The sequence below is a fragment of the Coturnix japonica genome, chromosome 3 (genome assembly GCF_001577835.2).
Source record: "Coturnix japonica isolate 7356 chromosome 3, Coturnix japonica 2.1, whole genome shotgun sequence".
In the NCBI taxonomy this organism is placed as follows: Eukaryota; Metazoa; Chordata; class Aves; order Galliformes; family Phasianidae; genus Coturnix; species Coturnix japonica.
In genome coordinates this window covers 42,160,914-42,186,888 of record NC_029518.1, presented here as the reverse complement: position 1 = coordinate 42,186,888, position 25,975 = coordinate 42,160,914, and the positions used below count along the sequence as shown (strand labels likewise).

Here is a 25,975-nt window from a genome sequence, read left to right as displayed (position 1 = left end):
AGACACACAAATGAATGCTGTCAGACACAGAGGTAAGCTCCAGTTCACAGTACCAGCACAAGGCTGTCAGCCTCCCCATAGAGGTATCTGGGACAGTTCTCTTCAGAAAATTTGATTCCTGATCCCACACTGCAGGGGATGCAGGCTTACAGATGGAAAAAGAGATAAATTTATGATTATAAAAGAGTAGCACAGTTGTCTACCAGAAATCCATAGCAAGAACTGAATAGATCCTAAGATAACATATACTTACCATAGCAATGGATGGGTCACATCGTGATCACCATTCTTCTAAAGATGCCATTTAGACGCTGTTTTGCTGTTGTCAGCATTATTCTCTATTGTTCCTTAAAACATTACACAGTCAATTGCTCTTGTCACTTCAGCTTTAGTCATGAGTATTTCATACTTTTCTGTAGCTACAAATACTAGTTGTAGAGAACAGGTAAACAACAACCATTAACAGGAACACAGTCAAAGCTTCCCAGGGGTTTTGGAGTGCAGGTTCAACTCTCCCCTGATTTTACAGAAGGCATAAGGATTCCAGAACAAGACAGGACACATTTTCTTTCTTGAGAACGTTTGGAAGTATGGCAGAGAGCAAATCTTATTAGTTTGCTGAAATAAAGATTGTCAGATTTTTCCCTTCCAGTGACAAGATGATACCATGCAAATCAGAAGATCCACTTACAAATACAATAGCTGCTTGGTAGGTTTTGTTTGGTTTTTTAAATGAAGGTAGTCAACCACTAGCATTAGCCTTCCAATAGGACTACAGACTCACAAAACTGAATGTAGTCATGACTAACTTCATTGGAGCTGATGTTGCTTTGCAGAATCTCCTGAGGTCCCTTCCAAACACAGTTACTCTGCAGCTCAGTGAAGTTTTACAGGAATAAGTTGAAGTCAGACATGCAAGGATGGATAAGATACACTGAACCTTTAGGTATAAGAATGCCACAAAGTTAAATAGGATATGAAAGGGAGGTACAAGGATTATTTACTTATTGAGGAGGGGGGGAGTTTTTGAAGGGTTTAGATTTTGGGTCTTTTTTGTGTGTGTGTGTGTGTGTGTGTGTGTCAGTTCTGAAATTATTAAAAACAAAAACACACACACGAAACCAAAATAGGAAGTTTTAGGCTCCTGCTGAATTAATGAAGACAATTGCAACTAGCAGCCAAGTAGAGAAATAGTAAAAGTGCACAACCTTCCATCCACTGCCACTTAAAGCTACCTAATAATAATGTGTATCACTTGATCTTTTGGGGGAATATTTTTATATTAATCCCAGCTGTGCTCTAATTTGATGTGGTAGAAGGATTTTGATGAACCATAGCTGCCAGTTCCACCCATCCTTTCACTGGATTTTTTGCTACAGTACCTTTTGATAGCAGTCATGATACAGTCTCATTTTTCATGCTGTAGCTCATTTTGGGGAAGACAATTCCAAAATAAGGAGTAAAATATTCAGCAGTAGTCCAAGCCCCACAGGTGCATCAGGCCCAGCATCACAACTGAGCAAGGGAAGGGGACTATCCCACTCTGTTCTGTACAGCACTGAGAGCAGGTTTAAGAAGGACATAAAACTATTAGAGAATGTCCAAAGGAGAGCTATGGAAGTGATGACAGGTCTGGAGGGCAAGCTGTGTGAGAGGCACCTGAGGTCCCCAGGTTTATTCAGCCCCAGAGCACAGGTGACTGGAGTCTGCATGGCAACCTACAACATGAGGGGAATGGAGGGGCACCACTGAGCTCTGTTCTCTGCTGGTAGCAACAAGGCCCGAGGGAACAGCATAGAGCTGTGCCAGGGAAGGGGCAGCTGGGGCTGGGGAAAAGGTCTGCATCAGAGGGTGGTTGGATACTATCATTGAGCAGTGGGAACAACCTCAGTCTGTTGGAGTTCAAAAAGCAGTACAAAAATGCTCTCAAACATAGGGTCTATTCAAGGTCTCTTCCAACTTGGCATATCCTATGATTCTAAATATATCAGTACTATTTAATCTTGCTGGACTTCTAAGGGTATGTTAACTTTGATTCCCTATCCACTTCAGAATTAAGGGAACAGAATTCAGATAACCAGAGAAGGAAAACTGAATTAGATTAGACAACTATGCACTACCATATCTTTGTTCTGTAAATTTACACTTGGTGATTCATTACAGGAATGCCCACGTCAAAATAAAAAGCTTCCTGGTTTTTATACTGTATGAAAATCCCTATCTGAACCTTGAAGTTGAGAGCAACTGTGGTGCTCCAGCTACCAGGAGCATTAAGTGGGGACATGCAGAGGAACTACTATTATCTTCCTAAAAATTTCTATATATTAAAACTAAATGCTATTAGGAATTGTGATCACACCTTGAGGGATGGATAGATAGTTGTGGTTTTAGAGTAAGAATGCACAATATTACCGCAGTATTAACTAGTGAGCTGTAGAGACTACACAGTCTCACAGAGCATGATTTTATTTTAGCATTTTGCTATTTAAAGTTAAGAGGGTAACTTTGCAGCAGATTTATAAACTTAAATCTTGTTTGTTCTAATTAAAGGCAAGCTGCAAATCATTGCAAATCCTTTTTAATGGTGATTAACTTCAGTGCAGTTTTAAACAATTGGTTTAGTACAGTTGCAGTTGTGCATAAGGGCTAGAAGTAAAGAGTTGCACTAGAAAAAAAATGCAGAATTGCTAGACAAATTTCAAAACAAATGTGACTAATATTTTTCAAGAAAAGACAGGAACAAGGCCATAGATATAGCTGTAAACTCTGAAACCTGCTTTTCACCCTACAAAGTTAAACAAATTACCTTTTTAAGTTAAAATAGTACTGCAACACACTTTACATTCTGCAACATACAAAATGTAGAAGTGGCATGAATATTATGAAGATTGTGCTGTCACACGCATGATAAGACAGGTGTCGTCATAACTATTTAAGCTATAGTAATCTCATCAAGTTGTGCTCAAAAACAATAACCTAAGGAAAATAACTGCTCCCCTCCTTAAGTAAGTAAATATTAGAAGGCAATGATCTGGGGTACCCTAAGGAAAAGCAGAGTTGAACAAAGCAATCCTTTACATTCTTCTTTAAGTTCTAAGCCAAGTAGTCTGCCATACGAACATCTACATAGAAGCATTAGCACTTAAATTGGACAGATGCTATACAGAGCCAAGGGACTAGAAATAATCTCTGTGCACAGTACAAGTAACCTGTTGTTTTATTGTACTGAAGAAATACTAAGTATGAAATTATGTTTGAGGCATAGTAGTTTAATACAGAATGCATCTTGATGAGGCAGACATTTTGCTACATTGTATGTGGGTAGCACTGTCAAAAAACAAAATCATTGTAACAGAAGAGGCTTGGACACAATATGAACACTGGAAACTTAACATGGCTCAACTATGATAATTGGGTAAACTTCAGTGTGATAGTTTACAAGACACTTGAAAAGCAGATTGAAAACCAGAAGTTGAAAAGCAAACCTACCTGAATGCAAGGGGTTGAAAGTCCATTTTTCAGGATTGATATGACATATTACTTTAAAATACACCAGTAAATATCAGAAGCTTAGAAAGAGAATTAGCCAAATGCTCATGCTGCCTTTAAATATTAAGGAACTAAAAGATTTTTAAAAAGTCAATTATTAGCATAAATCCAAGATTCAGAAGGATCGTTGTAATACACAACTTAAAGAAAATAGGGAAAGAAGTTATTTTGAAGTTTGTGTTTTATCAAAAGGCTGAATACTTAGGTTTCCAAGGGTGATTAAAAAAAATAGACCAAAACCCTTAATATTAAAACAGCACGTGACATGGAGCCCCTACCTCTTACTCTCAAATTATTTAAAATCACAAGGCCACGATGTTACAAAGGGGATAAGATGCAAAAGCACCACACTCAGCTTTTATATCTTCATTAAAAAAAAAAAAAAAAAAGATATTTAGTAAGTACTGAGATGTTGGTACTCTATTTGTAGATCTTCCAAGGCTATCTAAACACCATCCCCTCCCTATAAAGCTTTCCTTGAGGTAGTTAGAGCAGGAATTTGGAGATATTTGTTAAAGCAAAAATGGAAGCAAAGAACCAATCTTACAGAGCTTTCAAATGATGATGTGCAGTACAGGCACAATCCCTTCCAAATCTTCACTAGATAGACCTGAATCTAGCACGCTCCTTACTCTGACTAGAGTTTTGCTGCAGAACAAACAGCTCCGAAGTGACCTTTCACATGCTGCCAAGTAAATGATGTATTTCAATACAGAATCATTATTTATATCACTGGCACTTTCCTAATACATTTTTCACTTCTGTGAAGTATGCTGTCATCTCATTTTCTTACATTTTTCCAGTAACTTATTATACAAAGGATGAAGGCGTATGCACATTTAGAGAACTGTTTCCATAGCAAATAAAGAGTATCATAAAGGAGGAAAGAAGCAGTCAGTTCTCCATTTTAGTATCAAAGCCATTAATTTATTGAAGCTAGAAGAAAGGGAGCAATAATTTAAAAGCAAAATACTCCAACATTCAACACCATATCACTTTAAATATTTCTATTTCCCCCATCACCATTTATCAAACAGCCTATAAGAACTATTTCCTAATAATAAATCACTACATACAAGCAAGGATTTATATAATTTGAGAGAATCAAATGCTACCAAGACTCAACAACTAACTGACCTAACCATAATTTTAAACAAAAAAACTTCAGAGCTGGAATTAACTTATTTTCCTTCCACTGCATTTAAGTTGCACCTAGACAATTACATATAGAATGATCACCAATTTCTCCTGTTTTCATAATTAACCTTTTTAAATGAATAAGAGGATACTTTGCATAACCCGCACATACCGCACAACTACAGTGCAGAACAACTATATGCTATCTGCATCCTTTATTAAATAAGATGGAATCAAGCCAAGTAAGGCATTTTTAAGACATTTAACTTGAAGCACTGACTCAGATTTTTACTGAAGTTCTTATCTCAAATCATTCTTTCAATACAGGGACTAAGAAACCAAGTAATTTATTTTATGATTGATATATTAGAATTAGCAAAATATAATAAAAAGTAGCAGAGGACCTCCGCCTATACAAAAAAAAAAGATGAAATGAATCATTTTACTACATTGTATCCTGTACACAAAAAACAAATGACATTAGACACTTTTTAACATATTAGCTTGACATTAAGTTGTCAAAACTTCTAGATAACTTTCCATACCAGAGATTTTGTGTTAATTAAAATAGGGCTCCATATCTACTGTGATTAATCTTTGTTGTCGGTATTTCCTGAACATCACTCAGGCTCAGTTTCTTCAGTCAATAACACATCAAAATTACTGTACAGTTTGACAATCTTGGTCATTCTGTATTCATTTATAGTTCCAAAAGCTAGCTATACACAGGAGAAGGAAATTATTTCAATATAAACAGCAGTAGCTTTTCAAGCAGAGGTTTAGACCTACAGAAATAGTCCACACAGGGTTACAATATCACCAACAAAACAGTGAAGATTCATGCATTCAGGTAGAATCCCAAAGCTTCATCCTGATTTTCATTCTGCTGCATTGGAAAACTAAGAACAAGAAACAGTGCAGTAGTTGCACGATTAAAAAAAAAAAACAACAAAGTAAAACCAACAATCTGAAGTCTACCACACCCAGCAATTTCCACATTCAGGTTGGTATTCAAGGAATTCATGATATTAACAGTGTAGCTTTAAACACACTAGATAAAGAAGTGAACTTATTCTAGTAGTAAAACAAAAACAAAAAAACACAACAAAACCTTCCTGTCATTACATGGGTTCATTACTCCTACTGTTCTCAAGCCAATTGAACATGAAATCATGTTTTGTCAGGAGGTTTTAATCACACATTTTGATTTACACAAGCATGAAACCCAACAGGTCGTGCAAATGCTCCACTATAGTTATGTTTTAAGTTTAGAAGACTGCATGTTGGAGATTAAGTGGGTTTAAGTGGATTTACAGTCCAAGTTAACTTGTTCAGGAGAGAACAGGAAAATTACGGTAGTTCCAGGTTAAATGTGACAGTTAACAACCCAAACAAGTCAGCAAACAAGGAACACAGATAAGGTGCAACTTTCTTAAGCTTTGCTACTTTCAACTTCAAATAGCCTGTAATCAAGCTTTAGATGTCCAGCTAATCTGCACAAGCAAAACAGATTCATTCCTTGTAGTGCTACACAGTGGGAAGATGAGATATCATGGATATAATCAAACTAGATAAATGCTCATGCAGACAGTCAAGCATTGAAACAACTTTCCTGGAGGTCATATGGTCTGCCACTGAATCTTTAAGACCAGAATACTACATGAAGACCTGAACAGCCTGGTATGATCCTCTATTCACTATTCCTCTATTCCTTCTATTGAGAAGGAGACCAGAAGGATTCTTAAAATGTCATCTAGCCTAAATTAACTCAAACACCAACTAGCTAAACCTGGTTTTAGTTTATAGCATTCCATACCGTGGTAATATAAAAGAAGCCTTTAAATTTTAACTATTGAAATAAATATTTTCATTGATACTTGAAACCAACTTTATTTAGGGTGGCACACATAATGCAAAGATTCATTCAAAAAGCACACACCAACAAGATAAGATGCCCAAATATATTTATTCGTTTCTTAAAAAATATGTTACTCCTTAGAAAAGACATCAGCCTAGATAATTTCAATACAGATTAAAGTATATTCAATCTGGCACATACTTCATGCTGATATTTACATAAACATCAGTACCACCAGACAAGCAAGTTAAGAACTCTGAAGCCAATAGCAGTGAGGTACCAAGACAGAAGAAACCCTTTAAAATTACAAGGAGCTCTGAAGCATTTCAGCCTAGTAGAGCCAAAATTACAAGAAAATAGCCAAGAACTGAAGTTCTCTATTCCTTTTAATCTTCATTTGCTGCCAGAAAAACCTGGGTTATAACAAGGAAGCAAGCATCTCCATGAACAGTTACAAGCTGGTAAGCAAGCCAGTTCACAAACTGAGTAGTCAGAAGAGTGCAGCACTGTTCTAAAATTAAAAAAGGAGGCGGGGGATTTTTGACAAGCTACAAAGATCCAGTTGAATTATTTCTTCCAAAGCATCTATTCTTATTCAAAGTATTCAGAACCATCTCCAGGAGAAAAAAAAAAAAAAAAAAGGAAAAAGTAGGAAGTTCATTGTCACAGGACAGCAAGATATTTATTTTACCCAGCCTTGCTAAAGTTTTTGGTGTTAGTGCATGAAAAGACTTCTGGATATTTCTAGATGTGCATACAAGTGAAATTATTATAAGAATGGCAGAAATGCAACTGTATTGATTAATGTGTTTCACAGGTAAAGTATTAGCTGAAAGTAATATTCTTTAAATAGCAGAAGATGTATTTTTGTTAGTACCCATGTAACAGTGTCTTTCCATTAAATACAATCGTTTACCTTTACCTATCTTGTTCTTACACAGAGGTGAAAGCAGTCTACTCCACCTGATCCTCGTGAACACACCAATGATGATATTGGCCCCTTCAAGATTAACATAACATCTTGATCCAAGTGAGCTAGCAAGGAGACAGATAGGTACAAGTGTATATAGGTGAGAAGTCAAGCTAAAGTAGGGCATTATTGGTGACGAAAAGAATATTCAGTAGAGGTGCAAGTGTCTGTTCAGCTAAAGACATGAGTGAGTCCTATTTGGAATGTAGCATATCCTAGAAGGCAAAGTAGACACTGAATGTTGTCTTTGTTCTTTTTTAGGAGTGTAAACACTACCTTATGTTCTCAAGTAAGCAACTAACCAGATTTAGATGAAGCCACTCAAGCAAGAGGAGTGAGAACTCACAAGATACTCCTGTTTAGCATGAAACTGAGTATGTAAACACCCACAAGAATCACCTGTTCAGATAATACCAGACACCCCATATGGATTGTCACAATGCAGCACCATAGCAGCAGTTTGATTTAAGGAACAGTCTTGCTGCTCATTCCATCACATTTGTCGAACAGTGGTAGCATTAGCAGCACTGTGATTTACTCTCTGCTTTCAATGGGTCTAGGTCCAGTTTTGGTTTCCCCACATCATTCTCTTCATTAGGAAAGGTTTTGTAGTTGGCAAGGATGTTTTCCACCAAGAATCGAGCAGCTTCATCTATGTTGATGTTGTCCTAAGAATAGGAATGCAAATAAGTTAACAAGTTGTTGGTTGGATTTTTGCTTTTAAAAAGTCACACTTCCTTGTTAGAAGCTGGCCAAATACACACTACTCTGCAGCCACTGGCAGAACACAGGCAGCTTAGATACAACACATCATTGCTCAAAAATTTGCTGTTTGTAAAAGGAAAAAAAATAAATCATCAGAAAAGTTTAGTGAAGCTATTCACCCACCATACACAAAGGATAGCTAGACTCCAAAGTACTGTGTAGTCTGGACATAAAACTATGTTTGAACCACTCTTAAGTGCCAAGCTGCACTTATGTGTTAAGAAAGATAAGAGGCAATTAACACTGGTTTTAGTAGTGCATGGCCTTTTGGAGCCTATTCCTCTTTTTGCTGCAATATCAATAAACTCATTTATCAACAGAGGTCTTTTGTATCAGCCTCAAAAAACCAGAAAAGTCAAGGTGCTTCATTCAGCCATTTTCTTAAGTAAGTACCTTAACTTACATTCCAAAGAATCATAGAAATATAGATTCACAAGGTAGGAAAGGATCTACAAGATCATCTAGTCCAACTGTCCTCCTATTAACATTACTACCACAAGCCACTAAACCATACCTCATAGCTCCTCATCCAGATGCCTCCTGAACACCGCCAGGGACAGTGAAAGTGTGTATGCAGAATACCTAGAACTGTATTTCAGTCTAGTACCTTAGTCACTGTGCATCCCTACTCCTTATTTTATGGTGACCAGGAAGAGATTTATTTCTTGCCATTCCTCTTACAGATCTTTGTGGAAAAAAAAAAAAAAAGCATCAGGTGCTAGAAATAGCTCTTGCATAAGTATGCTTTATGCCAGTTTGTCAGCAGCAACTGAAGGAAGTAGTGAACTCAAAGGAAGAGAAGGATCTTGAAGCTTAGCTTAATATAAAGGAATTATTGGCCAGACCAGTAACTGGCCCTGTCAGACATATTGATGCTTGAGATTGATGATTTTTCAACATGAAGGCATTTAGGTTAAGAAACTGTTGATTTCACTGCCAACTAAGCTACTGTAAGCATATATGCACACTGTTTGAGTTTGATTAAAACTGTGCAACATTTGAATCTACTCAAACATAAACTTTAATTGGAATAAAGCAGCTGCCCTTAAAATCAGTTTCTCCACAACTGGGCAATTAGATTTTCCCTAGTTCAGTCTCATCACTACTTGATATAGGAGAAAGTGGTTTAGTAGCATCATCTAAGTATATAGTAGCAAGCAAGCAGATAATTTTATCTGGAGTCTCATCACTTCTTGTATGCACCAGATAAGAAAAAGCTGCAATGGGAATTCTTTCACTTAAAGATGCAGTAGTTTTTCCTTTTATCAGTTCAATCAGTATTTATTAGCACTGACATCTAAAGAACAGCACTGATCTTGATGCACACAAGATCAAAAAAAAAAAACACATTGAATTCAGTTAATGTTTCCACTTCAGTGTTGTCTGAATGTGAGATGCAGTTCCAACTAAATATGCTGTAAGCCTTCCTTAGCAATGAACTATCCTGCACACCACTTCTATTTCTCACTGAACACTGGAATCCAAACTGTCACTTCCTGCATCTGATAAATTTCTTTCCCCATATGACTATATCTGCTGTTGTGAATAGAAAGCACACTTAAACACCTACTTAATTCTTACCTTGGCAGATGTTTCAAACCATCCAATAAAGCCACCTTCTCTGCAGAACTGGTCCATTTGAGAAAGATTCTGGCTGCCATCTTTCTTTTGGTCACACTTGTTTGCAAGAAGAACAGCAGGGATGGGGCTGCCATTGGGAAGAAGTACTTTACTGTCCAAATCATGTTTCCACTTTGAAACAGCCTCAAACGTGGAACCTCTTGTGACATCAAAGACCACAAAAGCACCAACTGCTTCTTTGTAGTACACTCTTGTCATATTTCCAAAACGCTCCTGGCCTGAAAAGGAAAGATGTGACAATTTTTATGTACCTGTGTTCACCAGAGTTTACGCTGAAGACTATCAGGTTAGTACATAAAAGTTCAGCCTCTAGGTCTTTTAACAGTTTATACATTGTCTCTTCCATCCTACGTAAGGTCATTACAACAGCTGTTATATACTCCCATATGTGACAAGCTGCAATCACATTCTACTGACAAATAAGCTTTAAAACATAGTTTTTAGTAGTGCCCTATGAGAAGTAATGCCTAAAACATTACCAGGACAACTAGACATAAGTTACTTGTCTCACAAAAGAAGCTTTTGTGTGATTTAGAATGTCAGCCTGCCACTTCAAGTACGTATTTGGGAACACAAGATTTTTGGGAACACAAGATTTTCCTGGAGGGCAGATAAGGCTTTCTGCAAGCACCAACACAAACAACTTTCAATGAATGCTCTGAAGGACTCATCTTTTGAAGATATTTTCCCTTAGGGACAGCTTGAAAGGAACTAGTTTAATAGTTTTTCATAAGCTTTTTTTTTTTTTTTTAATTATTTTAAAGTCAGACCTCTCCATAATAGTTTCTAACTACAGGAGTTCCATTGATGCCCCAGGATTTGGTACAAGGTGAACAGAATAGGTGAAGTACAATTGTTCATAATAAAAACTCAGAAAAAAATTAATCATCAGAAGAATAAAGGCTTTTTTTTTTTTTTTTTTTAAGTAGAATGTTGTTCTTGTTGTCAGTATATTCAAGAAGTAGAATAAGTGCCAGGTTCACCATTGGGAAGGTCAGACTGTCACACTATACTTAAGTGAGCCCAACAGTGGCAAGTATTAGGTATGCACATGTCACTTTAAATTTGGCCTACTAAAATGGTTTTCCACTCTGTTCAGAAGTAGCACCACTGGCAGAAATGTTTCCAGCACTATATTTTAGTTTCACACTACATTTTCACTTCAGCTGTTTGCATGTATTTTATATGTTCTAGAATACTAAGGATTTTAACTTGGAACATCATTGCCATTTCCCATCCCATCCCCCCCCCCCCCCCCAAGCATTCAAGTTTACAAGTGTCCTTTTTGCAAGGACAGTCACCAGAAGAACAAGGCATTATCTGCTCAGAAATTAATCAGAAGACACCATATGAAGGAACTCGACCATGTAAGCTATTTTAAGGTCAGTATACTTCAGATTAGCTCATCCTCTACAGACAGTTTCAGCGAAGACTAAGCATCTAGTAGAACTGCCCAGAATCACTAGTAGCTTCCAGAGAACCATAAAGTTCCAGAAGAGGACTTCCTCCCCCCCCCTTTCCCTCCCAGTACAACCTCAAATTACAATGGTGCAGGAAACAACATCACAAACAAAACATTTTGGGGAGCAAAAGTTAGACAGGAATTTACTCACTACCATCTGAGTATCTCTCCTGTGGTCACAGGAAGCATGAACAAGAGCAAAGCTCTTCCCTCCATACTCAAATCTCAAGTTTTGATTCAGGATTTCTGCCTAGACCTTTAGGACCAACAAGTCGGGCACCAAGCACATACCTATGACTGTCTCTAGAAGAGGTGCATTCCTCCTAAAGTGTCAGAAAGGTTGTACAGAAGTAATTTGTGTTGTCTTTCGGGCATAGGAAAACCTGGAATGGCCTAGGAAGGTAGTTTTGTTATCATCAGTTCCTAAATAATGGGGATGTTTCCCACCAGGCAGGAGTGCCAGGTCTTTTCTTCAATTCAGACAGTGTATCCCTATACACAGGTTAATCTCACAAAAGTACGATATCAATTTCCACAGTGTTCTGTACCAATTTCAGAATTCTGATGATTGAATTCTTTCTATAAAGTCCTGTTACTAGTGATAATGCAGAGGCTTCAAGCAGAGTCTCTCATAGGCACTGAGACACATTCTAGAGGAACTTTAAGTTTAACACACCTTTCAGGCAAAGCATTTGTTTCAGGGGTTCAGGCCAAGCTACAGCGTAGTCATGGGCAGAGGTTATGTTTGGGAGTACATAATGGCTGCATACAGTACAGAGTTCCAAATTCTCTAACCACAGAGTTTTCACATCTAAATGACTTAGCACACATCACCATATTTTCCAGTAATTGCAACAGCAGTAAGTGAATAATTGCCTAATGTCCTGTTCTGGGAGCCAGTTCAGTTCCCTACAGTAGCATCACAGGAATTCAGCTTAGTTTAAACCTGTACTGAACTTCAGGAGCTTTCCTTAATTCTTAGCTTATATTGTAACAGAGCTAACCTAAGTTGAAAACTAAATTTAAGCAAAGACTCATATTCTTACTGAATATAGAAACTTTCATTTACTACAAGAGATGAGTTATCACCGTGAGAATCAGAAAATGCCAGCCTTTTCTTGAAGTTTATTTATACATACACAAGCACTTTAGTTAAGTATAGCAATTTTTCCTAGTGCAAGAATTTAGCAGCGTGACTTACTGTGGTCTGGCTTTTCAGTGTGCTCCTACAATTAATGCTGATCTTAATTACTGCTTATAGGATGGAAACTGAAGCTAGGAAAAGCAGGTTAAGAGTGCAAATGAATGCTGAATATGCATGGTATTGGGTATGTGTGGGTTCATTCCTCCAGAAGGATTCTCCTATATACCTAAAGCCTTGAAATGCTAGGAACCAACTTACTGACAGCAAAGTGGCCTATCTAGAAGCTTTCCCAACTATGTTCTCTACTGGGAAGGTAGGTTTCTGTTTATCTGACAATACCAGAAGCACAAGTTCCCCTACTCTGCATGATCTAATTATCCTAGTCTATTCTGAAGCAATGCTACTCTGATAAACCTGGGCTGTATTTGATGCATTTAAGCCCTTTTCTTCATCAAGAGCACTACTACTAAACATTCAACTTCTCTCTCAGACAAAACTAACCGTTACGACACTTTCCAAAAATTGTGTCACTGCTGAGGAAGGAAAAGATGACCACATGTTAAAAAGGCCTGACAGCTGGAAGAACTGTGAAATAAATAGTTTCTCTTGCTGAAGGCAGGCTACTGACAGGATAGAATGAATGGCCAGATCTCAAAGTCTGATTTTATACACATCTGGCAGTTCAGCATCAAGTAATCCTAAGCTATACAAGTATGACCAAAGCTAAAGCCATCCAGAAGTGAAAGCACAGCTAGCTGAAGAGTCTTGCTTCTAGTCAGCAAGTAACTTTGAAGATCATTCTCAAGTTTTACCATTTTCTCCCACTGGACCCAGCAGCAGTTGTCAACAACTGATATTTAAAGTACTCAGCTTGCAAATAAAGCCAAGCAGCTACTGCTGACTTTGTCCTTTCAAACGCTGAAAGGCATTTTAAGGCAGTTTAATAAGAAACCACCCTTATAATAAAAATCTATAAAACCAAGCCAATAGATCAAGCAACATTTCTTTCTACACAGTAGTAAAGAAAGTCAGAGGCCAGAGTTCCACTGAATCAATTAGGAAATTCAAGATGTGTAGAAGTCCCAACTTGCCAAGGTGTTACAGTTATACTACTTTTATTTCAACAGGAAAATGTCAAGTACAATTTTAAATATTACAAGCTTCAGTATCGCAGGATGTTTATTAAATCATGATAAGCAGACCAGTGTTAATCTGAGAATACTTGAATTTTCTTGTTCCTTTGTGAGAAGGGATCAACCATTTACCATGGCTCTCAATATAAGTCATGTCAAAATTCATAAAGGGTGACATTACTGAAAGCCTAGTGAAAGAAGATTCCTTTGCTGTCTTGACTGGTGTCCTCAGTGCTGCAACAAGGCTCATGCAAGTACAGAAATACTGGTTTCACTCCCTATAGAAGCCTTAAATGAACCTCCTGCTGAATGTTTTACAAGTTAACACATTTGGAAATACATAAGTATCTCAAAGTCGATACAAGTTTCCTCCAAAATAGAAGTTCAGTGCTAGTCACAGCAGAAATCTGACAGGTAACAGTTCTGCTACAAAGTGAACATTGATCACAGTGAACAGTACTCAGGAACAGCATTGCTTAGTTTCCACGCAGGTATGTCACTTGCACTTCCCAGAGGCACTATTCAACTTCTATAATAGATAGCAGAAGACAACTTTTACCAAGGAAAAGGCTTGCACACAACTACTGTGATATAAAGTATATAGTGAAAATGCATCAAGCTACACCGCAGTACAAATCTGTGTACACGCATGAACAACATAGGTCAGTGCAAGTAAATACTCTGTGTATGAAAAATAGTAAAACCAAAGTTGTGTAAACATTTAGGATAGACTTAATGAGACCAGCACTATGCTTACCCTTCAGTAAGTAACTCTTCAAGAAACTCCTAGGTCCTTTTAGACTTCACTGAGCATCATCTCAGATCCAGAACACCTACCCCCAAGCCAGAAAAACTTTAATGTGATTGTCAGCACCATGGCTCTCAGGTTCTTGCTATCAACTAGATTACTAACCACATAGCATGCTAGTAAAATGTGTACCTGTGCTGATATGCTGTATGGTTCAGTCTTCAGAACTCTACAAATTAGTTGTCTCATTGTCCTTAAATTAGTTTGAAACATTTGTTTTTACTCAGCCTAGACAGGAAAGAATTGGAGAGGAAAAAAAAAAAAAAAAAAAAGCAACAGCAAACTAAAACCTTTTTGCCTCTTCTTTCCTCTCCTTGAAGTATTGAACTCTTTCTCTCCTGCTCCAGCAGCACTGCTATAGAGAAGACCAAAACCTCAGGCTCTCCAGATGTCTAGGGTCAAGCTCCTACTTGGGAGCCTGGGGGAACATTATTGGGGAACATCTCAGTGGCAGCTCCTTATTTACAATGCCAACTCTCAGCACAGTTCACATCACACAGTATGGTAGATTTAAGTTACAGCACCATCAAAATGGGTTGGGCATGCAGGCCAATCCTATCACTAACAGTTAGAACCACTGCCCGACTCAAAATTTACCTAAATCCCCAATGAGACATAGGCAAGAACAGACTTCATTTTGAATGCCTGTCAGTCTTATAGATGGATGTAGAATGCAAGACAAATATTCAGGCTTGCCCAGAGGATGTACTGCCCCATCCTCCAGTCACTTGAAACACATTTTAGCACCACCAAATTCAGGTATGTGCTGACTTGGGGAACTTCTTTAGCAAGATATACAGATACATTACTTCCAAGCCACTCACCACTGCTGATAGTATTTCCTCAGACTCTCTCCCCACACCAGGACAGCTTGTCCCAGAACTGTCTCAACCAATTAGAGCAAATCTGTTATTCAGAAAAAAGTAGGTTAACCAAACTACTACCAGTTTTATGGGACATGCCCAAGTTACTGCCTGCTTTTCCCACATGGGCAGCAGCTGTAGACTGAGAGAGAGCAAGCAGACAGATTCCAAAGTGGTCAGTACTAGTTGTCTTTCCATTCCTATTCTTACCCATATAAGCCATAAATGTAAGATTATCCAGTGTTTAAACTAGATTGGCAGCTCTGGTAGATATTAGGAACCTGTAAGTAATGAAAGCTTCACTTATACTTTCCACCACTGTGAAAGTAATACTTGGCATTTGAGGTTCTGATGACAAATTTTAAGAGATTAAAAAGTGAGAACAAGAATATTACATTTTCTGAACAGAGTATACAAAACACTGTATGTATACACAGTATGTATTTGAGAGATTTAATCTAGACTAGTTGGAGTCATTGAAACCACTGACTAATGTCAGTTCAGGGGTAGCAGCACATTCAGGTCATAATTTGACGCATTTTCACATGTTTTTAGGAATCTATTTCATTCTAAAATACTAGAAAGTAGTTCACTGTAAAGTTTTATTGCATAGTACAGCCAAAATCTGAACTAGCCAGATATTAGCCTTTCCACTTCAGAATTCTGGTAGCTAAATAACGAAACAAAAGCAGCACTAAGGTACAAATGCTGAGACACCAGATTTCTATCAGGAAAATTGATCACATCTCCCATCCTTATAGACTGTAAAAGCACACTATCCCCATCTACAAGGTAGAAAAGCTAAATAGGAAGAAGTCTTCCTCAAAAAATTTCACAGCTCTCATAAGGAAGTTTACAGTAAGACTGAAACTTTTTTTGCTGCTTGTAGCCCTTGGCTAATCCAGTGAGTTGACTAACATGCCTGTGCTGGCTTTAACAGCTATCTAGTAAGTTTTGAAGCAAGACCTTATATTTACAATTCAGCTGGCTTTGTCCAGCATCAGGCATGTGTAGGAGTTAGTTTGTAAAAAAAAAGTCTAGCAGGCATAATTTGTTTTGCTTGCATCTTCAACAAACAAATTGAGACAAGGAGTTTCTGACTATGCGGGAGATTTTTCTCCCTTGAAAAGTATAGCTCAGCTAACTAATATCTAACTAGACATTAAATATAATATGGGTGGAAAAAATGGCTGGTTCCTATTTCACTCTAACCAGGCTCATTTAAGCAAGCTAACTGCCAGAGTTAAGCCCCATACTCCAGGTTTGTCTCCCTCAGCACAGTACGATGCAGCAAGAGCTGCACTGCATAGTTAGCGATGCTGCTTGGCAGTGTGGCATTTCACAACACAGGAGAACAAGTCTAAAGTCAGTTTGTCTCAAGAATGACTTAATCACGAGACCAAAAAATTTTAATCTCCAAGCCAGCCAATGTGTCATGGCACACAGTGTGCCACTGGAATTCTATATCAAGTAGCTGCCACTTTGCTCTACCCAGCACTATATTCCAGGAGCATTTAAAAGAACAAGTTCCCATAAGCTCTTAGTAGTGACACTTAAAGGCTTTTTAAAACACTTGAAAAGCAGCCAAAATTCACACAGTAAGGAGTAATGATTTGCATTTACTGCTAGCCTAGAAGCTATTACTGCTCAAAGTAAATTATACTATCTCTAGCCATAGTTAGAATGTATATTTCTAAACTAGCTCTGTAAAACCTTGACATCTCAACAATCAGCACCACATCTACCTTCACTCTGCCCATCTGTAGCCAGGTGACAAGTTCAAAAATTGTCTTACCAACATGAAAAGTATTGAAAAGTATGCTGCATCTCACAGTCACTGCTTACTGCAGCTCATACTAGCAGTAACACTGCCAATAATTTCACAAGAATTATTCCTATGCTTTCATAAGAAAACAGACACATTTACTGCAAATCACTTCCTTTTGACATGGTGTGTCACACTTCAGAACTTCTAGCCTGAGTATTTGGAGGAAACCATTCCCAAACTGTAAGGGCAGGTCAATGAGTGCTGATGGAGTTGAAGGAAGATATTAAAAGCAGCTCTAAAATTTAATTCCAGTGTCCTTGATTGCTACTGAAGGGAAGAAACATTTTGTATGGAATACTGAAACTTCTTTGAGCCCAACTGCTAAAACTATCTATCCTATAAAACACAGGAAATAAAATCAGTTTTAAACACATCTGTAAAGCCCTTGCCAACTTAAGCTGTACTTGTGTACATGCACTTCAGTGACACCCAGATCTGGTGTGCATATAAAGAAATAACAATTAGTAAAAGGCCAAGCGGGTGCCAGTAAATAAGGCAAAGTTACAGACATTCTGAACCTGGAAGACAACTGTAAGGTAAGTTGATAAAGATCCATCTGCACCCATGCAAACTATACATAAGGAAAAATGTAGGGCAGTCTACACCAGTTTATCTCTGAAAAGTCAGCTGTATTAATCTCCAAACAGCTTAATTTCTGAGTCAGTATTACATTAATGTTAATAACTCAGACAATACTTGCCTCAAAGAATAACTTAATAATCAATTTGATTTAGTGGATTTCCGCACAGATTTATAACTTGTTTAATAACTTGACCCAGAAGTTTGTTATGTTGTGTGATAAATGCTATTTTTCTTACCATTTGCTGTCTCCCTTCCTGTTTAATGAATCCATTTTTCATCCTCTGTATTTGAGTGCTACAGAAGCATTTTTATTATGGCTTCGTACCAAATGTAAAACATCTGAACAACTGCTAATACGATCTACTTGAAAATTAGACTGAATTTCTATGTATTCCACAGTGATTGGAAGATCAGTGATTAAAATTTTTATTCACAATGAAAACATCACTTAAGAGTGCTTGCTAAAAATCAATACTGTAATCTTGGCTTTAAGCGTGTACTAGATCAGCTGGACTTTTAAGATCACATTCCTAAACCTATTACTTGCAGGATAACCCAAAAGCCTATGAAAAAATTCTAAGCTTATTTCCAAGGTACTGTAAGAACATCTATCAAGTTTTCAGTTTAACTTAAACTTAACTGAACAGTTCTGTCTTGCACAATCAAGGTCACCATACCTAACTGCCTAACCCCAGCTTCAAGACTAACATTTTCCACAGTACTCTTAAGATATTTCTGCATTTAAAAGCCAGCACAGAGGCTTTTTACAAGTTTAGGACAAGAGAAGCAGTACTTTGCAGTGCTATATAATGTACTAAGCACAAGACACTTCAGTTGTGATTAATCAGTACTCCAGCAGCAGATCAAGGGAAGTAGCTTTATTAGAAAGACCAGCAGCCATCACTCACAGCAGTTGTTCATGGTACAGGGATGTCTGAAAGCTAGAGACACATCAAGAAGGAACAAGTTTAACATGTTTAGCACTAAATTGGACTATTTGACTTCAGAGCTGCAAATAAAGCAAGTCATCATGAAGTGAAAGTTCATAAACCTAATCCTGTTGTTCCAGAGGAGTCATAGGAAAGGACACCCACACAAAATTTCCCACAGCAGGGTGGTTTCAGGAAGGAAACACACAGTATATCATCAGCTCTGTTTCTTGCCTCTACTGCTTCTGAGAAAGCATTTCAATGCCTTCACAGATGAGCAGGCCTACATTTCCTCTAAAATTTTATCTGCTAGCCTTGCATGTTTTCAGCCAACATTAATTACTCTTACATGAAATGTATACTAACATATGTATGCAAGAAGCATAACAAGACCAGACCTTTTTAATCAGTCTGAACTTCATCACTCCTGACAGATCTTTCTGACCTACCTCACCTATTACCAGAGTGACAGTGCTTCCGTCCCCACATGAAGGGGTGTGCCTGGAACCTCCATCACCAGATAAATCAGAAAATACTCTCAGAACACTTGCCAGTTCTTTAAATAAAGCTCTGAGCTCCAAGTTTTGCATCCATCTCTGATATTACTATTTATATGCAGAGTTTTCACTCTTCCTTTCACATTCCTCACTCTTAGGAATATCTAATGAATGCAAAAGCACAGTTGTGGGCAGGTTGTTGTGTCTAGACCCTCAGGCTCCACCTTATGCTCACTTCCAGGCACAAATAAAAAAAGTCAGTTTATACTGCAGGCTTGTGACCAAGTTCCTTGAAACAGTTCAGCAGTCCTTCAGTACCTCAGCAGCATATATGCAGAACAAGAATAAACTAGAGTATGTTACTGCTCAAAATTAAAATATTTTTTCATATTGCAGTTTGAACATGTTTTAAACCATGTCAGCAAAACATGTAACAGTGTGAAGTTATAGTTCACAGAGTACACTGCTACAAAGTATACTGCCTCTCCAGAGGAGAGATCCAACTTCACTGGGACAGATTATCAGGTATAGTTTAGTAATCCTTGGTATCTGCTAGGCCAGAAGGCTTGCATTTTGCCTTCATTGTCTCACTCTGCAAATCCTACTTTCAGGTTTCTTTACCCTACTCTGGAGCATGTTTAGACACTTCCCTTCTACAGCATTTATGGTTTCCTGCGCTCATTTTCCCATTTCTCATCATTTCCCATAAATGAATACAAGTTAACTGCCAAATAAACTGAAAGCTTAACATCTATTCATATATTCAAGATCAATTTGTCTTCATAGGAGATGGGTTGTTCCAGGCCCTCAGCTTTGTGTTTGAGAAAAATACTTCATGTAATTTCTCCATCCTCTTCAAGACAGAATTCAAATGTTTTCAAGGAGACAGACATGATGCCAGTAACAAATTTGCATGCTATGAGTCTTACCCATAAGCTCTCAAAAATCTGTACCTAAGTATTCTAAATATACAATACACAACTGCTCCTCTTCTGTTCTGACAGTTCTATTGCCACACTCTTCCAGTTAGAATATTAAGATTTCTCTGAAAATGTTCAAAAATGTCCTGGAAAAAGGATACTGTAGCCAAAGTTAATGCAGAACACATCAATGCCCTCTAGTGAGTTGGACATCTGTAAAGGCTGATGTGAGTGAGTGGTAGCCAATATGATTATAAAGCTAAAGATACTCAGTCACAGCTCTTACTATTTCAAATCAAGTCTGATTGATTTAGAAGTCCTTAAGATGATTTTTCAATACAGTTTAAAGTTTCATTGGTATGCTGTATTCACCTCCTTCACCATACTGAGGTTAGTAGAGTACACTGACAAAAAGAACATGTTCAAGTATGAATCTCAAGCATACTGAAATAGAGTTTAAAAGCTTCCCTATCACTAAGATGCCTTTGTTTTTGTATCTCTTTACCACAATGACTCATCCCTATCTCCTAGTTATATTATCTATTACATCCTTTGAAGAAGAGAGTTAAACTTTTAATACTTCCAGAATTTATCCTGGAAGAGTCGCTTAGCATAACTTCACATGATGAGATAAAAAAAAACAACAGTAAGGCCCAGGGCAGCTAAGATTTAGAAGTTCTGCTCCTGTACAGACACGCATATAATCTGACAGAAGCTGAACAGAATATTTCATGCAGCAGACAAGATCATTTGAAAGTGACTGACAGTAGTCTCTCAAGTTTTCTCATCTCTGTTGCTGAAAAGGCCACAACCTGTGTCTATATAAACAAAAATGCCTGAGTATTTACAGGTATGGAAGTATAGGTACAACAGCTCCCTTCTTCCTTTTAGCATCCAAGCTTTGATTCAGCTGCAGGAGTCAGCTTTCCTGTTGTAGGATACAAAGTAATGCAATTTTGACCAGAAAAGAGCTGGCACTGTAACACCGTCAGGGCCTATCAGGCAATTACATGGATTTATGACTAAAACCTGAGCTAGCACAATAAATTGAAAACTATGAACCTACAGCACTGCAATAAACAGTGCAGCATCATCAGTTTGATGTCTGGCTACATTCACACCGGAAGTCAGCACTGTACCTGCATTATAATCCTCAGCTGATGGAACGAGCACCACAATTCATTTCTGTCATTGATGTACCTACAGAATACAGTTCTTTGAGGAAAGCTTTTAATGATAGACTTGGAACTACAAGCTGACCTAGGGAAAAACAGCATATTTAACTTTGCTTAAGGGCTTGACTCCTGTTCAGAAACCTTTTTAAGTACATCAAACTTGATTCAAAGCACCAGCACCACATCACTTGCAGGGAAGTCACATGAAGTGTTAGTTACCATAAGATTTAGATCTCTTCAAGAGATCTAAAGCTGTTTGTCTGCACATACCAGCAGACAAAATTATCTGTGAGCTGTTGAAAGACAGAAGACCATCCCACTAATGAGTTAAGAGGGAATGACTATCATATGCTCAGATACTTCATGACACATGCTTTAGGCAACATAGCCTGGGACAATATAGAAGTCATCTTCAGCTCAGTCCTTTCTAATCACTTCCACACCCTCAGGTCTTTAGAAAGAAAGTACAGACTGAACTGCAGAATACCTTTCCAGCTCAAGCACACTTGCAGTTTTAGGACTACGAAACCCTTGTGGATACTAAATTCCCTTTTATTTTAGTGGTTAATACCTAAATGGAGACCCTGAGTTCTAAAGAATTCTGAACTATTACTGTCAAACTGCCTGAGGACAGCACAATTTAATATCACTAGAAGTTCTTACTTGTGGTCTTAGTCTTCCATTGGAGAAGGGCCCCCAGCCCCTTGGAAACAGATTAATCTACCAGATTTAACAAAGAAGTTTAGAATGCAAATAGAAAAATCATTGTATTTTGGGTTGTTTTCATAAGGGAAAGATTACTCAAGAGTTTTATAAGAAAGTAAACATCATACTAAAAACTCATTTAGCTTAGTAGGGCATCACCTGTGTCCAAACTGTTACAAGAACAGCTAAGTTTCAGCTTAGCCTGTTGAAACAGATCACTTTGGCAGAGCACAGTCTACCCCAGTGACAGAAATCAACAGCTGAGAAGAATTTAAACAGCTGCCTGCCAAACACCAAGACCCTGGAACAACATTATTTTTATCTTCACAACTCCAGACTTGCTAAAACAAAGCCAGAGCATTGCAGCAGCTTGCACCAGTACTGCCAATTTATTGAAAGAAGTTGAAAAGTGATTTGCAAAAAGAAGCCACAAGAGAAATCCTGCCAGTATTTCTGCTTTTCTTCAAAACAATCATTCTTAGTTTTTCCTACAGCAGAAAGGCCTACCATGCATTTCAGCACACTGCAGTAAGAAGCAGGCCTTTCAGCATGAGAATCATAGATGAAGTGTTTCAAGACAATTTTTAAAGCAGAAGCAGCTGATACCAAACCACAGCTGGTTTGGCGCAGGGATGTATCAGCTGTGCATTACCCTTTCTGTTTCATGAGCTTTCACTTGACAAAGGAGAGTGTTCGTGGAAACAGTGATTACCAGTTGTTAACTTAGTATCTTCCAGTGTAAGTTTAAAGACAGTATCTGAAATAAGATATTTCCATATATACAGAAGTGTTCTTCAGACTGGAAAGAGAAAAAGGGAGCTGCAGGTTAGAGGCCAGGCTACATAAAGAGACAAATGCAATGCCAACTTGAGATGATTAATGAGTTGAGAGAACACAGGCTTCTTAGACTACAGAAAAGTTACATTTGCCAGCTGTCATTTAACACTTAAGCATAAACATTTAACTATGATATGTACACAGTTTGGTTCTTTAAGACGCAGTGGCATTACAGTGCAATTCTTAACACGCATAGGAAAGGAAACGGGGCTTCACTGTTTTAGTGTACTCACAGTGTCTTTTTGACACACATTCAAATGCAGAAAGGAGCATAACACAAATTCCTCACACCCTGCACAAGCCAGGGGTCACAAGTTACATTTAGATTAAGCAGGCTACTCCAAACCACTGAAGGGGAAACACAACTTTTTTTGAGGGTACTTTTAGTCTAGTTAACCTGAAAGGTGTGCCTACAGAGCACAACCTGCTTGGAAGAGACACGTTTCCTCTAGAAGCACCACACAGCAAGAGCCAGTTGAAGCAGAAGCTGTGAGCAGCCAGAAGCGGAGTGGCTTTTTGAAGAAAGCTATAAGAGCCCCAGCGTTGGCCCACAGGGCACCCACAGCCTACAGGAAGTCAAAAACTCCTCTTCCCGATGGAAACTGCCCACTACTCGCACCTCAAATACGGAGTTGGGAATAACAGGAAAAGGATAAAGGCACGGCAGCAGGCTTCAGAGCCAGAGTACACCTCCCTCCGCAGAGGCCTCGGTCCCCGTCCCTCACCTGCAATATCCCAGAGCTGGAGCCGCACCAGGGTCTTGCTGTCCCAGTTGATGACTTTGAGAGCAAAATCCACCCCGATGGTGGCCCGGTAGTGCTGGGAGAAGAGCTGGTGCACGTAACGCTTAATAATGCTGGTCTTGCCCACGCCCAGCTCCCCGATCACCAGCACCTTGAAGAGGTGCTCCCGGCTCTCTGCCACGCCGGACACCGGCCCTTCCCCGCCGGCCATGCCTGCACGGCCCGGCAGCGCTGCCGGGACTGCGGCGCTCCGCCGCAAACTTTCCCAGCCGAGAATTCACCTCCACCAACGCTACCGCAGAGCCGGCCCGCGACAGACAGAGAAAAGAAAACAGGGAAACCCTACAACCACCTGACCGCAGTCACAGGACGCGGAAACTCCGCGCCTTATAAAGCCCGGGGAGGGGCAGAAGGTGGGCCGAGCCTCCGGCTGGGGCGGGTCGGACCCGTGGCAGCGTTGGGCCGCTCCTGCGGGCCGGGGCCGTGTTAAGGGAAGCGGCTTCGTAATGCAGCGCTCCCTGCAGGGCTGGGCGCACGGGGCTGCGGACCTTGGTGCTCAGAGGGCTCGGAAAGCTGAGGGGACAGTGTGCGGGACAACATCGAACCGCTGAATAATCAGAAACACCGACAGCTGAACATGTTGCAGTTTCTAAGCTAATCGTGTGGTGTTTGTCTCACTCTGGGACAGCAGTAAATGAGCGCACGCATTCTTAGAAATCAACATAAAATAGGTTTTCTGCCTTTCAGGCTGTAGAGTATTGTCTGCACATTGCATCTTTTGGGAAAGGAGAGAAAAAGGTAAAGTGCTGGGGTGATGCTGTACCAGTGTGCAGCTGTCATGAGCAGCAGTTATCACACAAAGATAGTGCGTGGAATATAAATGGAAGCAGGTGAAGAGACTGGCAATATGCAATGAAGGAGCTAGAGGCACTGAGGAAAAATTGTATTTAGAGATTTGGGTTTAAAATTATTAATTTAAACTGTCATGCTGTATTGACTTCAAGACAGCTTCTCTAATTAGAATTTACTTTCCAGCAGCAGCAATAACATCAGAATATAAACTAAGGACAGATTCTTATACAGCAATAAGACTGATTTGTTTGTTTGTTTGTTTGTTTTGGTTGGAGGATGGCACAGGGTTAGCATAGATTCTCTGTCAAGAAATGTGATAGACAAAAAAACTTGATTATTATTTAAGAGGTGGATACTGAGTATAGGAGACATTACTTCAGGTACATGTATTTGAACCAGCATGTGTTCTAGCAAACCTCTCCTACCATATCGAGATTGACATCTGTCTGTGTGCACAGCCACAGTCCATGCAGTCTGGATACTTTGCTGAAGACCTCTCCCTCCATATGTGCCAAACGAATTACTGCCCTTACTTTCTTCATTTCACCTTACTGTGTAAAATTAAGGGAACATAGATCATATCAGACAACAAATTGAACAGCTGTACCATTTCTAGTAAGCTGAATAGAAGTAGTTCAGTGTACTTGAAGTTTGGTATCAATAATACCATAGGTTATTTTTATTTCTTGCATACTGATTTTGAGAAATTAGAACCAATATAAAAAACAAATGAGTCTCTAAGTCATGCCCTGCTCACAGAAGACTCATGAACAGAAACAAGGAAAAAATGTGACTGATAATTTTCCAAAATTAATAGTTTGATCAGTTCCAATTACATTACTGCTCGCCAAATAATATAGCAGTAGATCTTGCCTGAACCAGTAATTTGCCTTAATTTCATTATTATTCATTTCATTCAAGCTGGCGGATATCTGTGTGGAACAGCTTGGTAAAATCCAGTCATTTTCAGTCCTGTAATCACTGTTCTGCCCCTCTATGGTGCAGTATAATCAAGCACGCATGAGATTATAGAATAAAGTATAATCACCATCTGCCTAGCACAGGGTAGATAATCTTTATTCTGTCAGCTAAATTTTGGTGTCACTTGGTATTTTACATGTAATTCTACTTTTCAATTGGCTCCATGTTACCAGCTGAATGTCAGCAAAAATCCCCTACTGAGCTAGGAGTGTTGGCATCATGGTATGGCAATTGGAATTACATTATATTATATTGTTGCTTTCAACTGCTTACACAGGGAGACAAGGAAAAAGTTATTATTGTGCTATTTTAACTAGCTTAGCTAGCTGGTTGCCTTTAAGTAAGGTGCCTGTTTTGTATTTCAAATAATGATTGCAATTTTTATTTATTTATTTTTTCTTTCCCAGCACTGAAGATATCAGGAACGAGGAAGAGAAAATGCTAGCCTTACAAAACAGGATCTTGGTGCCTTCTCAACCTGAATGCTGAAGACTAGTCTGAATAAAATCTATCTAGCTTTTTTACAATTGCTGTTGGTTGTTATTAGATTTCCCATCCGCTGGGGTTATTTGTTAAATTATTACTTTGTCTGCATT

At 38.6% G+C, this 25,975-nt stretch overlaps 1 protein-coding gene across 1 annotated transcript; it reads right to left on the bottom strand.

The window, feature by feature from the left end:
• Positions 1–6,556: 6,556 nt before the first annotated feature.
• Positions 6,557–23,941, bottom strand: RAB32 (RAB32, member RAS oncogene family). The gene is made up of 3 exons (XM_015858182.2): positions 23,529–23,941; positions 9,861–10,138; positions 6,557–8,182 (listed from the first exon to the last, which is right to left on the bottom strand). The coding sequence occupies exons 1-3, from the start codon at positions 23,755–23,757 to the stop codon at positions 8,033–8,035; spliced, it is 657 nt and encodes a 218-aa protein (XP_015713668.1). The 5' UTR covers positions 23,758–23,941; the 3' UTR covers positions 6,557–8,032.
• Between the last annotated feature and the right edge of the window lie 2,034 nt (positions 23,942–25,975).

Excerpts from the sequence above, each read along its gene's own strand:
- RAB32 (XM_015858182.2), bottom strand. The coding sequence starts at position 23,757 with ATGGCCGGCGGGGAAGGGCCGGTGTCCGGCGTGGCAGAGAGCCGGGAG. Across the intron at positions 10,139-23,528 it reads CCAGCTCTGGGATATTGCAG|GCCAGGAGCGTTTTGGAAAT; the intron begins GTGAGGGACGGG and ends TTTCCTTTTCAG. Across the intron at positions 8,183-9,860 it reads GGTTTGAAACATCTGCCAAG|GACAACATCAACATAGATGA; the intron begins GTAAGAATTAAG and ends TCCTATTCTTAG.